Source organism: Parasteatoda tepidariorum, chromosome 3 (assembly GCF_043381705.1).
Source record: "Parasteatoda tepidariorum isolate YZ-2023 chromosome 3, CAS_Ptep_4.0, whole genome shotgun sequence".
Classification (NCBI taxonomy): domain Eukaryota; kingdom Metazoa; phylum Arthropoda; class Arachnida; order Araneae; family Theridiidae; genus Parasteatoda; species Parasteatoda tepidariorum.
In genome coordinates this window covers 79,988,909-80,005,033 of record NC_092206.1, presented here as the reverse complement: position 1 = coordinate 80,005,033, position 16,125 = coordinate 79,988,909, and the positions used below count along the sequence as shown (strand labels likewise).

General features: G+C 33.5%; 1 protein-coding gene across 1 annotated transcript; it reads left to right on the top strand.

Annotated features, from left to right (window-relative positions):
- Positions 1 to 13,904: 13,904 nt before the first annotated feature.
- LOC107451125 (uncharacterized protein F54H12.2-like) lies at positions 13,905 to 15,212 on the top strand. The gene has a single exon (XM_016067120.1). The coding sequence runs from the start codon at positions 13,905 to 13,907 to the stop codon at positions 15,210 to 15,212; it is 1,308 nt and encodes a 435-aa protein (XP_015922606.1).
- Positions 15,213 to 16,125: the final 913 nt, after the last annotated feature.

Here is a 16,125-nt window from a genome sequence, read left to right as displayed (position 1 = left end):
AAATTTTCAGGCCACTGATATATATTTTAAGTAGAGATTTTATATTTTGATGGGATAATTTGTTACTGTTTTATATTTCAGGTCATTCTCAATGCCTTCTTGTTGCTGAGTTTCGGGATGTCGGTCTAACTATAAAAATTAGATGGAAAAAGTTGCAGTTTTCAAATCCCGTCAAATGTAGAGCGTCGAGCTCTGTGGTTGCAGAAAATTCCTAGCAAAGTCTGGATTCCTGGAGCAAGAAACGTGTTGTGCATCAAACATTTTAAACCAGAACAAGTAATCAAAGAGGATTCAATTAAAAAGCCAGATAGACCAGTTTTAGTAGTGCCAAGATCTAAATTGGCACTAAAGCCGAATGCAGTTCCATGCATATTAAAAGAATTGCCAGCATATCTTTCTGATAAACTCACAATAGCACGGAAAGATCCTAATGATAGGATATTAAAACAAATTACTAGACTAGGGAAAATCAAATTTTCTTTCAAGTGATGTTATTAAGTCAATTAAGAAAGTAAAAAATTATTCAATAAACATGCCATTCTGTTTTTGATATTGATCTGGTATTTTTCTACAAACTGGACTTTCCGCATACACCTTTAAGTGTTACAGATAGTGTTGCTATTTCATCAGGTTTAACTATTGAAATTTTCTTAAAACAAAAAAAAGAAGGTTGTAACTGAGAAATTAGTTTAGCTATTAAAGAGAAAAGTGACTTCATCTTGATTAGAGCGTTGGTCTCAACTCGAGAATCTATTCGTTTTTGGGTATAATATTAAAAAAAACACAACTACTTCCTTTCGAAAATTTTAGTAGGAATAACATTTACCATCGAGCAATGCTAAATGAATGAAAGATAGTGGTTGTTGTACAATATTTTACATGCGCCAATTTAAGTTATTTTTTTGTAGAAAAACCTTGATTTTTTTAAATCATGGAGTCTATAGAAAGATGTCCGTTGAGATTATTTTTACATTGTTCAAAGTAAATGTAAAGCGGAAATGAAAGTCAGCAAAATTTATAGAGTTGAATGCAAAATTTTGAGAGATTTAAATAAGGTGAGTGCTTAATATTTATTAATGTTAATCTTAACTATATTTTTTAGGATTTTCCACTCCCCATATCTTTGTTATGATTTTGTTCTAATACATAAATACTTAATCATTTATGATAGGGGTGCACAACTTTTTTGAGTGAAGGGCCACAAGCTTATTTAGTCATGTTAGGGTCAAATGAAGGTAATTCGAAGGATTTATCCCATATACCCGCTGTGGCTCAAGGACGTGAATGTGAAAATGGTGTGAAAACCATTATTGCTCACAAGTTTTCTGATTATACTTTCAGTAACACGGGGGCTTATTGTAAATCCATTTTATCCCTTTTTGGGTGCTTCTCCGGTAGACCCCATTCCAATGGAAATTAAATGCGTATATAATGCTACTAAATTAAGTTTAAATTCCTTAGTTATGTTTAGGAAGAATTTTTGTCTTGAAGTTGATGAAAATAAAGGTTTTAAACTCCGGCCCACATGTATCAGATTCAAGGACAAATGGCATTGGCAAACATTAGTGCATGTTATTTTGTTCTGCATTTTAAAGAGAATGACCCTGTCCTCATTTTTCTTGATTGAATTATTTCTTTTCAGTTACCTGCTTGATTTAGGTAAGAAAGTAAGATATGTAATTTATAATATAGTGATTTATTTATCACTTAATTATTAACTCTCTCGAGTTAATCCCAGCTTGTTTCTTGTATCTTGGATACATCATGTGTAAACATACATGCTTCCCTTATATTTTATCTATGTTCATTTATCTCAATAAGCGATATCACAGTGTTTAATGATAAGCTATATATATTCCGAAAACAAAAATGTTATTGCTTTGTTTCCTGCAAAAAATTTTAATGCTGAAGAAATGCTAGGTATGACTAAGGCAGCAATAGCTGTTGCAACAAAAGCAGGACTTATCATAATTGCTGATAACAAAAGGATAAATCGAAACATGTTTACTGAGTTGTGTGGAGGTATTTTAAAAACATGCATTCTAAATCCTTATAACACAAACATTCCACTTTTTCTGTTGTTTGATTCCGTTCATATTTTGAAGGTTCTTCGAAATATATAGCCCAATCAAAAGACTAAAGGTACTACTCTTTTCTTCCCTTCTTTAGAGAACTTTGAAGAAACTGTGGAGGCATCATTCGATGATTTACGTAACATTCACTATAGTGAAGGGGAAAAAATGAAATAGTGAAAATGGCACCCATGCTGAATGAGAAAGCCTCTTTTCCCTGCAGTAAACGTAAATTTATGCCTCCGAATATTTCATGAATCCAATATACATGCACTTACAATATTAGATGAAGTGAAGTATAAGGGCATCATAACCTTCCTTCAAATAATAATTAGGTGGTGGAAAATAGCCAATATTAAAAATACAAGGAAAGCTATGAAAAGCTTGACCACGATTCTGCATTTTTTTCTTGTGTGAATGACGGAAGAATAGAATTTATTTCTTGTCTTTCAAGTTGGTTGAAAGAGTGGCAAAAGAAAGAAATCCTTGGAGTTAAAATAAATCAAGGCAAATTGACAACAGAAACATTTTTTGCGTTTCAGCATACTTTTCAAGCCCTGACTGATGTTATAAAACATTTCACCAGCGAAAAAAAAAGATAAATTTGTTTCGACTGGCAAATTTCAAACAGACAACTTGGAAGGTCGGTTTGGTCAATATCGACAGTTAAAGAGAGGCAATTATAATTTTCCAGTTGACCACGTGTGAAAGACAGAAAAAAAACTCAGGATTACAAGCTTGTTAAAATTAAGATCCGAATCTTATGGAAAAGTGCCTATCTCTGACTTTATGGCAGATTTTTCTGAAAAGATGGGTACAGAAACAAACCAGTGATACGGAAAAAATGACAAAATTGAATAAAAAGGCTTTGTCGATATTCAATTCGAAAATGAAGAGGAAATTCCACCATCTGTCCATATTTCTGGATATGCTGTCCATCAGCTGAAGAAAAAGTTACATTGCTCTTCGTGCATTCAAATGCTCTCAACAAAAAAGAGTTTAGTCTTAGAGAATGATAACTTCTCTCATAAATATTTCAACCTGGTAGAAAAGGGTGGGCTGATGTACCCAAATGAATTTACCACTCGTGTGTTTTTGTTGCGCTTGAAGGTTTTTTAAATGCATGTTAAGAAGTGATAATGAATTTTTGGAATTTAAAAATGGCAAATTCTCAAAAAAGAAAAAAGCGTTTTCGATGGAGGACAAAGTTAAAATTGTAAAACGTATTGAAGATGGAACCAATCAGTCGTCACTGTGTAAGGAATTTTCCTTGTCAAAATCTACAGTTCAAACATTATTAAGATCAAACTACAGTCACAATCTAAAAATCACACATTTGGAAAAATCGAAGTGCAATTCTTGCCACTTACGACAAAATATGGTTTCGTCGGAAGAGAAAACCTAGAAGAAGCTTTGTTAAAATGGTTCACCGGTGTCTCCTACTTTTCACCAAAACCATCTCTAATCTAAGACATAATTAATGATGTGATTGTAAAATTTTACAATCGATTTTATACGATTATTATTTAAGCATTAATTTCATTTTAATACTTTTGATATAATCTTTATTTGATATAAATGTAAAAACAAATTGAAAATTTAATAAAAAAAAAAACTCACTTGATTAGGGCCGTAAACAAGAGTCTGTGTTATAAATTACATATTTAATAAGAAAATTGCTCATTCATTTTACACAGTAAACAGACACTCAAAACAACTTTTTAAACTATTAAACATATTGCTAATTTATTAATAAAATTAAAGCTAATGAGTTTACTGAAAAATTAGAGGAAAAGGATTGTATGCTCCAATGGATGGCTGGATAGATTAAAAAAACGGAATAATATTTCTTCAGGAAAGACTATTGGAGAAGAAGCGAGTGTTTATGTAACGGATGTGAAAAACTGAAGTGTGGCCGCAGTATTAAGAAAAAGACATTTTTAATGCTGACGAAGCTGGATTATTTTACAAATTGATTCTCAATCAGACGTTAAAATTTAAAGGAGATAAAATGGACTAATGGGAAACTCTCCAAAGTGAAAATAACAGTTCTTGTTTGTGCAAACATGAACGGCTCGGAAAAGCGAAGACTAACTGTCATAGGTAAGTAGGGGAATTTCGGGGGTTCTGCCTCACTTGCGAATCGGCTACTGCCTCACTTAAGGTCTCTGACCTCTCTACCTTGAGATACACTCGGGGGTTCAGCCTCACTTGGAGATTTTTCTGAAATTGGGGGAGACTGCGACATCCCTTCTTTAGATAAAGGATTCCCAATAAAGTATAATAATTTCATTAATTTTAAAAATGGACTCTTCTTCGGGCATTACATTTTTATTTATTTTAAACTACGTGTCTAAAAATTCAATTATTGAATAAATAGTTTCATAATTAGAATGTTTATATTTAATTAGGTTTCTCAGTGAGCTGATCTCTAACGTGATAAGAAACGTTTTATTATTTATTCTTACTAGTCTTAAAATTTATCTATAGAAAAAGTATGTTCTTTAATGAATATTTTTAAAACTTTTTGTTAGAGCTGAGAGGGCTTTAAATTAAATATATGAAAGTGGGGACAATAATAAAACTTTATTTAAATTCCGAAAATTTATAACATTTTTATTATTTATAATTCATAAATGAAAGTTTGGAAAAAAATTACCTTCAAATTATTATTTATGTAGTGTTTACATTTTATCAGTTAATAATTGATGGGAAATTCTTAATTTTAGGACATTAGTTGTTCAAATAATGTGTCTATGGATATTGTGTATGATAAAACTTGAGAATTTTTGCTTACTCATTATCAGTGCTGAGCAATGCCTTTCTGTTAAAATTATTGTGATTAGGAAAATTTCTGGGAATAATGATAAATTGATGGTGACCTCATACGGTTAAAAATGTTAAGTAAACATACATCAGACGATAAAATGAATTTTCGATAGGGATCACATTCGTGTTAAGCTCTGATTGGTCGAAGAGTGCTTGAAAAGCTCTGCTCTTCAGAAGTAAATATTACTTTTAAAAAGTTCTTTCTAGAAACGACACTATTTCCTTTCTGTCCAAGATGAAACGTTCTTTCGATACGATGTTAGAAGGCAGCAGTACCCCCGCTCCTGCATCGCCTACTACCGTGGAAGTTTTCATTTTACCAAATCATCATTACCATCTTGGTGGATTGAACTATGTGGCGGTCACGTACTTTTCCAACACTGTACTCATACACGTGAGAGAATATCTACGAGGGGAAAATGGAAAGTTAATTCCAACGAGGAAAGGCACTACACTGACTCCTTCTCTCTGGGCAGCCTTCTTAAAAGAAGTCAAGGGATTGCAAAGAATCAGTGATGGCGGGTGATCCTGTTGTTCTCAACGACAACCTGTTCATTTCGAAAGCGGATCTCGACATCGGAACGCATGTTACTTTGCAAAGATTCTTCAAAAAAAGAGACTTTACTCGCCAATTTTGTGCATCAATGTGTATTCTATCTGAACAAGAGTTTGAGAAACTTTCGGGTGACCTCGTTCTACAAAAAAATATCGCATCCTCTATCATCTTACTTCTATACACTAATGTGTTTCCCGTCACTGTGTTGAATGAAGTAAAAAAACAACAACTGCCCGCAATTCCAACTTCCCTAGAACTCACAGATGTTGTGGACGTGCTCACTACCTCACTGTTGGAGTTATTTAAAGCGCATATCGAAGTGAATGTGAACACTTCATTCCAGTGCTTTGGATGTGCTGAAAATTATGCAAACCAACTCGGTCACGAATGCATGACATTCAATAATGAGCGAAAACTTTTAAGCTGCGAAGACATAGCAATTTTAAGCATTGACTTAAATCAGTTGAGTCAAAACTTTGTGAACATAAACACTCACATTTTAAACTATATAAATTCAGACTTTTTTTCAAAACTAAATGTGGAGATGTTAATAAGTAATGTTAAAGACTTGTATGTAGCGTCTGACCCTCAGCCACTCAGATTATTCTAATTCAACGCAATTGTATATATTTCTATTTGTAATTTTTCTTTTTCAGTCTGTCTATATATTTAACCAAGATTATTGTAATTTATCGCCTTATTTAACTTTGTATGTTACTATTTATGCCTTATCCGATTCTCCTTTATGTCTATATATATATATCTTTTAATCTTTAAATAAATGTGTTTTTGAACTTCAATTTGCTCTCATTTGTGTTTTATACTTTTAGAAGATAGCATTATTTTTATTTTTTCCCTTCTCTCTCTCTCTCTATTAGAATGCGATTGAATGATTTGTATAGTGATCCTGCACTATCGGGAAGTTTCGGAGGGGTGGAATCTTTGTTCCGTTCGATGAAGGGAAAAGTGCCTCGAAAGGAGATAAGAAAATGGCTATCGTCGCAAAACTCGTATACTCTTCACAGAGGCGTGTAATTTTAAGAGGAATCGGGTAATGGTCAGCGGTATGAATATTCAGTTTCAAGCTGATTTAAAAGGGATAACAAGTTTCAACGATGGTTATCGCTACATCTTAACATGTATTGATGTGTTCTCCCGCGGGGCGGCGCGCGCGATCGGACGCGATTATATCATCCATTTACCATATTTATAATCATGTGGCGACTTCGAATACGTCACAAAACAATTTCTATCAATAACATTTATCCTCGCATTACTTACACAGTATCCATCATGCCATTAGACGGTCGAGTCGTCTCTTTGATAATGTTCATTTTGATAAACGTAATACTTTTCACCGCAAGTATTTTAAGTACGCACAATGTCATAGACTTATGTCGACAAGATGGAATCGCAATTACGGATAACCTTCACTATTTGCAATGATACGTTCGATTTTAAGTACAATGGTAAGAGAAAAATTAGTGTTGTCGCAGTACTTCAGATAATGAACGCAAGCGACCCTGAAAATGGAAACTAAAACCATTATGGTAGTCAGCATGTAAATAGTCGTTAAAAAATTGTCGTGAAGAAAAGGGATGAGTATTTGAGTATTTTTTTTCTTCATCTTAGAAATAATAAGTTTAAAAGCAGGTGGGGGATAACTATTTCGGATAAAATAAAACGGAAAACATTTTACTGTGCTGATAATGCACAATATATTAAAGCTAAGTGAATTTTTATCAATCGAGAAAAAGGGAATCCCACCTCCTTTGAACAATCAATGATATGGGGAACGAAAACATTGCTATAATTGTTTACGATAAAGTACTCTTTTTCCCTGTCAAGGATAGGGGGGGGGGGTTAAGTGGTCACCTGTGTAATGCCATTTTTTCTTCTAAATTTAAAGCACTATTTTTTTTTTTATTTATTGCTGATGCAAATTTTATGATAAGTTCTCAATATATAAGAAAGACGTCTTAACGTGGTTAAGTGTCAGTAATATTTCCGAAACAGTGTCGGAACCTTCTCACCGTGTACTTTCTGCGAGCGCACCTGACGATGGAGCACATCGTTGTAAATGACATGGAAGATGTGGAGGCCGACCAGGCTATTATGGCTGTATCAGATGTAAGTACTATGCATTTTATTTTCTCATTTATCCATTTAATTTTTTTCCGTCTCTTTTCTATTTTTGCTATTTATTCCTTAGATTTGTCGTTTATTTTATTAATTCCATCTATTTTTTTTAATTTATTTTTATTTACTTATTTTTATTTAGTTTCTATCTTTATTTATTTTTTATTCATTACATCTCTTTCTTAACAGCTCCAGCCAATTTAATGTCCTGCATCAATTGAAGACTGATATTATGACTATCATAACCTTCTTCTTAACTTTGAAACATTTACTTTTAAATATTTTCTTTATTATAGTACTTCTAGCATATTCCTATAGTGTTATACCTCATTTATTTATTTATATCTCTTTCCCATTTTAGGAAGTGTAAGAAAGTCTTCATCAAGACTATCCCTGCCCCACTTCAGCCGGTGACCATTCACCTATGAGAGGATATGGCCGAAAACGGATGAGAAAGCTGTCGAGTAGCGATGAGGACAGCTGCCATGAATTGATGAACGACCCCATAGCAGACGAAATTGTTAGAAATATGCCCTCCGATGCAGATATATTGAACCAACATACTCCAAGCGTACGTAAGTTCATTCTTTAGTTATTTTTCTTCCTTTTATAAAATGAATTATACATTATTAAAGAATGTTATCCATCTATCTTTTCAATAAACTATAAAGGAAACCTTTCAGAATATATTAGTGAAATAAATCTAAATTAAGTTTAAATGAGTAAATGTAAACAGAATAATGCATTTTAGAACATATGAAATAAATTTAAGGAATAATAAAAATAAATAAAAACTTATTGTAACTCCTTCTATTGTGTTGACATAATATTTGTTTTAGGAACCCTTTAGCTTATTTTACACTTTCTTTTTTCTCTTTTACAGACTTCTAAGACCGTTAGGAGTGGTCCAGCAGGGGGTCCCCCGAATACGAGTAAGGCGGCCTGGATCGATCCTACAGGAGAGCAGTGTGACAGATCGGCCTTTGATGGAGTTGTTCGAAGCCGTCTACTTCACAGCAGTAAGAACCACGATTTGCTTCTTTTCTTACACGACGTAGAACTAAAGCTTGAGGAAACTCTGACACTAGATATTCTCTCTTCGCCCATTAAATGGTATTTATGCCTTAAGGCTTTGTTTTCCAGGAGAGGGCATAATGAGGAGCGCGAAATAGCTACCTCCTTTTTCCGTAGCTGTAATGTTGTATCACTCAATTGTGATAGTTTGCGAGAGCAAATTAATTGTGCCTTCGCGAAAATTATTTCATCCTTTGATGAGTTTATCGATAGAGGTAGCGGGTGGGTTTTAGAGGAAGTAAACTACTTAGAACTAAATACTTCAAAATACATACCGTTAAGCGGTTCATCTTATATCCCTGTTCCCCCTGAAATTGCGAAAAAGAAAGCTGTGTTAAACATTAAAAATACTGACACTAAATGTTTCCTCTGGGCAATTTTAGCAAGCCTCCACCCGTGTAATGATAGCAAGAGTGCGAATCGTGTTAGCAAATATAGAGAGTTCGAACATGAGCTAAATTTAAAAGGTATAACGTTCCCCATGAAATTAAACCAAATATCTAAATTTGAAAAGTTAAATAACTTGTCAATAAATGTATTCGGTAATGAAGAAAGTAACATTTTCCCCCTTCACTTATCCACAAATCGTAGCGGTGTACATCATATTAATCTCTTACTGATATCAAAGGACGAAACTCAACATTTTTGTTTGATTAAAAGCATGAGTAGACTATTATCTTCCTTAGTTGCGCATAGGTCGTCAACTTTTTACTGCGACTTTTGTCTCCATCGTTTTTACTCTAGAAATNTCGGGGGTTCTGCCGCACTTGCGAATCGGCTACTGCCGCACTTAAGGTCTATGACCTCTCTACCTTGAGATACGCTCGGGGGTTCTGCCGCACTTGCGAATCGGCTACTGCCGCACTTAAGGTCTATGACCTCTCTACCTTGAGATACGCTCGGGGATTCTGCCGCACTTGGAGATTTTTCTGAAATTGGGGGAGATTTTGACATCCCTTCTTTAGATAAAGGATTCCCAATAAAGCATAATAATTTCGTTAATTTTAAAAATGAACTCTTCTTCGGGCATTACATTTTTATTTATTTTAAACTACATGTCTAAAAATTCAATTATTGATTAAATAGTTTCATAATTAGAATGTTTATATTTAATTAGGTTTCTCAGTGAGCTGATCTCTAACGTGATAAGAAACGTTTTATTATTTATTCTTACTAGTCTTAAAATTTATCTATAGGAAAAGTATGTTCTTTAATGAATATTTTTAAAACTTGTTGTTAGAGCTGATAGGACTTTAAATTAAATATATGAAAGTGGGGACAATAATAAAACTTTATTTAAATTCTGAAAATTTATAACATTTTTATTATTTATAATTCATAAATGAAAGTTTGGAAAAAAATTACTTTCAAATTATTATTTATGTAGTGTTTACATTCTATCAGTTAATAATTGATAGGAAATTCTTAATTTTAGGACATTAGTTGTTTAAATAATGTGTCTATGGATATTGTGTATGATAAAACTTGAGAATTTCTGCTTACTCATTATCAGTGCTATGCAATGCATTTCTTTTAAAATTATTGTGATTAGGAAAATTTCTGGGAATAATGATAAATTGATGGTGACCTCATAAGGTTAAAAATGTTAAGTAAACATACATCAGACGATAAAATGAATTTTCGATAGGGATCACATTCGTGTTAAGCTCTGATTGGTTAAAGAGTGCTTGAAAAGCTCTGCTGTTCAGAAGTAAATATTACTTTTAAAAAGTTCTTTCTAGAAACAGCACTATTTCCTTTCTGTCCAAGATGAAACGTTCTTTCGATACGATGTTAGAAGGCAGCAGTACCCCCGCTCCTGCATCACCTACTACCGCGGAATCTTTCATTTTACCAAGTCATCATTACCATCTTGGTGGATTGAATTATGTGGCGGTCACGTACTTTTCCAACACTGTACTCATACACGTGAGGGAATATCTACGAGGGGAAAATGGAAAGTTAATTCCAACGAGGAAAGGCACTACACTGACTCCTTCTCTCTGGACAGCCTTCTTAAAGAAGTCAAAGGATTGCAAAGAATCAGTGATGGCGGGTGATCCTGTTGTTCTCAACGACAACCTGTTCATTTCGAAAGCGGATCTCGACATCGGAACGCATGTTACTTTTCAAAGATTTTTCAAAAAAAGAGACTTTACTCGTCAATTTTGTGCATCAATGTGTATTCTATCTGAACAAGAGTTTGAGAAACTTTCGGGTGACCTCGTTCTACAAAAAAATATCGCATCCTCTATCATCTCACTTCTATACACTAATGTGTTTCCAGTCGTTGTGTTGAATGAAGTAAAAAAACAACAGCTGCCCGCAATTCCAACTTCCCTAGAACTCGCAGATGTTGTGGACGTGCTCACTACCTCACTGTTGGAGTTATTTAAAGCGCATATCGAGGTGAATGTGAACACTTCATTCCAGTGCTTTGGATGTGCTGAAAATTATGCAAACCAACTCGGTCACGAATGCATGACATTCAATAATGAGCGAAAACTTTTAAGCTGTGAAGACATAGCAATTTTAAGCATTGACTTAAATCAGTTGAGTCAAAACTTTGTGAACATAAACACTCACATTTTAAACTATATAAATTCAGACTTTTTTTCAAAACTAAATGTGGAGATGTTAATAAGTAATGCTAAAGACTTGTATGTAGCGTCTGACCCTCAGCCACTCAGATTATTCTAATTCAACGCAATTGTATATATTTCTATTTGTAATTTTTTTTTTCAATCTGTCTATATTTAGCCAAGATTATTGTAATTTATCGCCTAATTTAATTTTGTATGTTACTATTTATGCCTTATCCGATTCTCCTTTATGTCTATATATATATATCTTTTAATCTTTAAATAAATGTGTTTTTGAACTTCAATTTGCTCTCATTTGTGTTTCATACTTTTAGAAGATAGCATTATTTTTATTTTTTCCCTTCTCTCACTCTCTATTAGAATGCGATTGAATGATTTGTATAGTGATCCTGCACTACCGGGAAGTTTCGGAGGGGTGGAATCTTTGTTCCGTTCGATGAAGGGAAAAGTGCCTCGAAAGGAGATAAGAAAATGGCTATCGTCGCAAAACTCGTATACTCTTCACAGAGGCGTGAGAAGTAATTTTAAGAGGAATCGGGTAATGGTCAGTGGTATGAATATTCAGTTTCAAGCTGATATAGCTGATTTAAAAGGGATAACAAGTTTCAATGATGGTTATCGCTACATCTTAACATGCATTGATGTGTTTTCTAAGTATGCCTGGGCTTTCTCATTGAAACGAAAGAATGCCACGAGTATCTTATCTTCGTTTAAAGAAATATTTAAAGAAAGGAAACCTTTTAAGTTGCAAACCGATCAGGGGAAAGAATTTCTCAATAAAAAGTTTCAATCTTATCTGAAAGAGGAAAAGGTAAAATTTTTCACTACATTTAATCAAACTAAGAGTTCTATAATTGAAAGATTTAATCGCACTTTGAAGACGAAGCTTTGGAAATATTTTACTGCTAAAAGCACTTTTAGGTTTATCGATGTGTTAGAAAGTGTAATGAAAAGTTATAATAACACTTATCACCGCAGTATCAAAATGGAGCCAGCTAAAGTGACAAAAGAGAACGAAAAACAAGTTTTAAATCATTTGTATGAAAATGCTCCTTTACACAAAATAAATAAGTGCACATTTAAAATCGGAGAAAATGTACGCATAGCAAAATCAAAAATGATATTTGAAAAAGGATATGAAAATAACTTTTCTGAAGAAATATTCACTATCACTCGTTGTATCCCCAGAATACCCCCAGTGTATAAAATTAAAGATTTGATGGAGGAGGAAATTCAAGGCACATTTTATGCTCAGGAATTACAGAGAATTGTTCTTCCTAAAACATTCCCCGTTGAAAAAATTTTAAGAAAACGTCTTCGCAGAAATAAGTTACAATATTTAGTTAAATTTAAAGGCTACCCTAATAAATTCAACACGTGGCTTCCTTCAAATGACTTATTCACCTTATAAAAATGAGATGACACCTTCTCGCTACATCATTCGACACAATGAGTTTCTATATAACACTACCGAGCGATGCTTCCATGGACATTTTCCCAGACAATGTAATGTCACATTTTCACACTAAGCTCCCTAGAAGATTGGAACTCTTAGGTGAATGGGAGATCGGTTTAGTGGAAATAATTTATCCCAGAATGTGGAATAACATAGTCGAAGGTGAAAATACATATGAATACGATTTAGGGAACGGAGTAAAAAAAATAAACTCCATTCCATGCGGTTTTTACGAATCAGTTAATGAAATTATCGGTCAGTTTGAAAAAAATATAAAGATACAATTAGGATATAACAAATTCTCAAAGAAAGTTAAACTGCAATTGTCAAACGGTGCTACACTCCGCTTGTCTAAGGGATTAGCTGAAAGTTTAGGTTTTCCTTCCGATGAGGTATTGGGGGAAAATATGATACCTCCGGGTACGTTTACTATGGAAAGTCCTTTTGTAGCAGATCCCAACGTCGATTTACGTTTATTGTATATATATACAAACATTATACAAAATGAAATAGTGGGTCATATGGTAGCCCCTTTGTTACGAATTTTGACAGTTAAAGGAAAAGACGGAGAAATGGTTCATGCGCAATTTGAAAGACCGCACTATTTACCCCTCAGTAGAAAAAACATTGAATCAATCGAAATAGTTATAAGAACTCACTCAGGTCGTTACGTGTCATTTGAAAGAGGGAAGTTGATAGTGAAGCTTCACTTTCGCTTAAAAAACTTATAAGCTTGGAATAAATTATTTTCAATCAAAACAAAATGTATCAAAACTATCACTGCTGTACAAAATCTTTTGAAGATTATTATTCGAATCAAGCAGGAAATGGATTATCTTATTATAAAGGTGTATCTCTTCAAAGAGGAAGTGGTTTAGGTGGAATTTTTAAAAGTATGTTTCGAATGGTTTTACCTTTATTCAAATCTGGTGCGAAAGCTGTGGGGAGACAAGCTCTCAGATCGGGTGTGGACATAGCAAACGATTATATACAAGGCAAGGATTTGAAAGTTGCTTCGAAACAGCGTATTAAGGAGGCATCTAAAATACTCACCAATAAAGCTGCGGATAAAGTAAAAACTATGGTTGGCGGACATAAAAGGAAACGTAAAAGCAGAAAATCTGTTAGTAGTAAAAAGTACCGCAAAGTGTGCACACCTGATATTTTTAGCTAATATGGCATTGATAAGAAATGATTCTTCACCCTCTGTTAAATCCGAACTTGATTTATTTCTCGTGCCTCCCACTCAGACTGCTATAGAAAAAGGTCAATGGTCGGAGTATTATCCCATATCAAGTATCCGTGACGATCTCCCTATAGAATTTAATATATCCGGAAGTTCAGAGGAATATTTTGACTTGAGTGCTACCCAGCTCTACGTTAAAGTAAAAGTTTTGAAAGATAATGCTCCTTTACCCGAAAATACTAAAATTTCTACATGCAATTTATTTTTTCATTCACTTTTCTCTCAAATAGATGTGATGCTGAACGATCGTACCATATCGTCCTCTAATAATACGTATGCGTATAGATCTTACATTGAAAGCTTATTAAACTACGGCTCTGATTATAAGAAAAGTTTTCTAACCTCCGAATGTTTTTACAAAGATACTGCTGGACATCTAGATGAAAATGATCCCTTTAAAGAGAATGAAGGGTTGAAAAAGCGTTCTTCAATGATTGCAAAAGGAAAAGTGTTAGAAATGATCGGAAGTTTACATTGCGATATTTTTTATCAAGACCGCTTATTATTAAATATGGTGGACTTGAAACTAAAGCTCGTTAGAAATAAACCAGAATTTTGTCTTATATCACCCGAAAAAGGAAATTATCAAATAGTGATTGAACATGCGTCTTTATTCGTACGCAAAGTTAAGGTGAGCCCAGGAGTCTTGTTAGGACATGCAAAAGCCTTAGAGAAAACATCAGCAAAATATCCTCTCGATAGAGTATTATGCAAAATGTATTCTATCCCCACTGGATCGTTCTCCTTTTCTCAGGATAATGTTTTCTTAGGTCCACTTCCAAAACGATTGATTTTAACGTGCATAGATAATGATGCCTTCAACGGTACTTATACCACTAATCCTTTTAATTTTAAACATAATCATGTGAATTTCGTTGGTGTGTATGTGGATGGTAATCCAGTGTGCTACAAACCTCTAACTCCAAATTACGAGGATGGGCAATATATTCGCTCTTACAACAGTTTGCTATTAGGAACTGAGAAATTAGCAAGTAGCAAAGGAATTTACATAAATCGTGACGAATTTTCTAAGGGGTATACACTGTACGCTTTTGATTTAACTCCTGATTTGTGTGATGGAAGTTATCTCAATTTAATTCGTCAAGGAAATTTAAGAATTGAGCTCAAATTCGCCAAACCTCTACCTAAAACAATTTCGATGCTGGTTTATGCGGAATTCCAAAACGTAATCGAGATTACGAAATCTAGAAGCGTTTTGTGTGATTTTTCAGTATGAACACAATACAAATTGAAGGAATATTAAATAAAGATGTTTTCACTCGATCAATGTTCGCTGGTGTTTTTGCAAGTGATAAAATTCCAAAGCGAATAAAGAAATTTCCTACAGCATTTATCGTGAATACAGATCCTTACAGCAAACCAGGAAGTCATTGGTTAGCAATTTATGTAGAGTCGCCTCATTCAATTGAATTTTTTGATTCATATGGACACTCACCAGACTTTTTTAACAGCTATATTCGGAATTATCATAAAAAATATAAATGTGTTACTTATAATGATGTTCCTCTGCAAAGTGATTTGACTGCTGTCTGTGGGCAATATTGTATTTTTTATTTATATTTTCGCTGTAGAAACCGACCAATGAAATTTATTGTTAATTCCTTTCAAGCAAAATCTATGCAAAATGATGAACGAGTGTATAATTTTGTGAAGAAAAAACTGTATCGTGAATGTGTACCATTTTTCATTGCATAATAAAGTGTATAAATAAATGTAATGCGTATGTATTTCCTTCATTTATCATTATGGAACCATTGAGATTAAAAGCACCCTTCACAGCCCTGATTTGCGGGCCTACGTCTTGCGGTAAAAGTCACTTTCTAAAGAATTTTTTAAGTAATCATAGTAAATTAATCTTTCCAAAAATCGATACAATTGTTTGGTTTTACGGAATATATCAAGATTTATATGACGAAATACCTAATGTAACTTTTGTAGAAGGAATACCTGAAAATTTCAGTAGTTACGCGAGTAAAAATACTCTATTTATTTTAGATGATTTGATGTCTGAATGCGGAGATAATAAGCGGATTACTCACTTGTATACTCGAGGATCGCATCACATGAATATATCGATTGTCACTGTGAGTCAGAATATATTTCATAAAGAAAAAGAATTTAGAGAAATA

Bases quoted from the DNA above. Each gene is read 5' to 3' on its own strand.
- LOC107451125 (XM_016067120.1), top strand. From the start codon at position 13,905: ATGGCATTGATAAGAAATGATTCTTCACCCTCTGTTAAATCCGAACTT.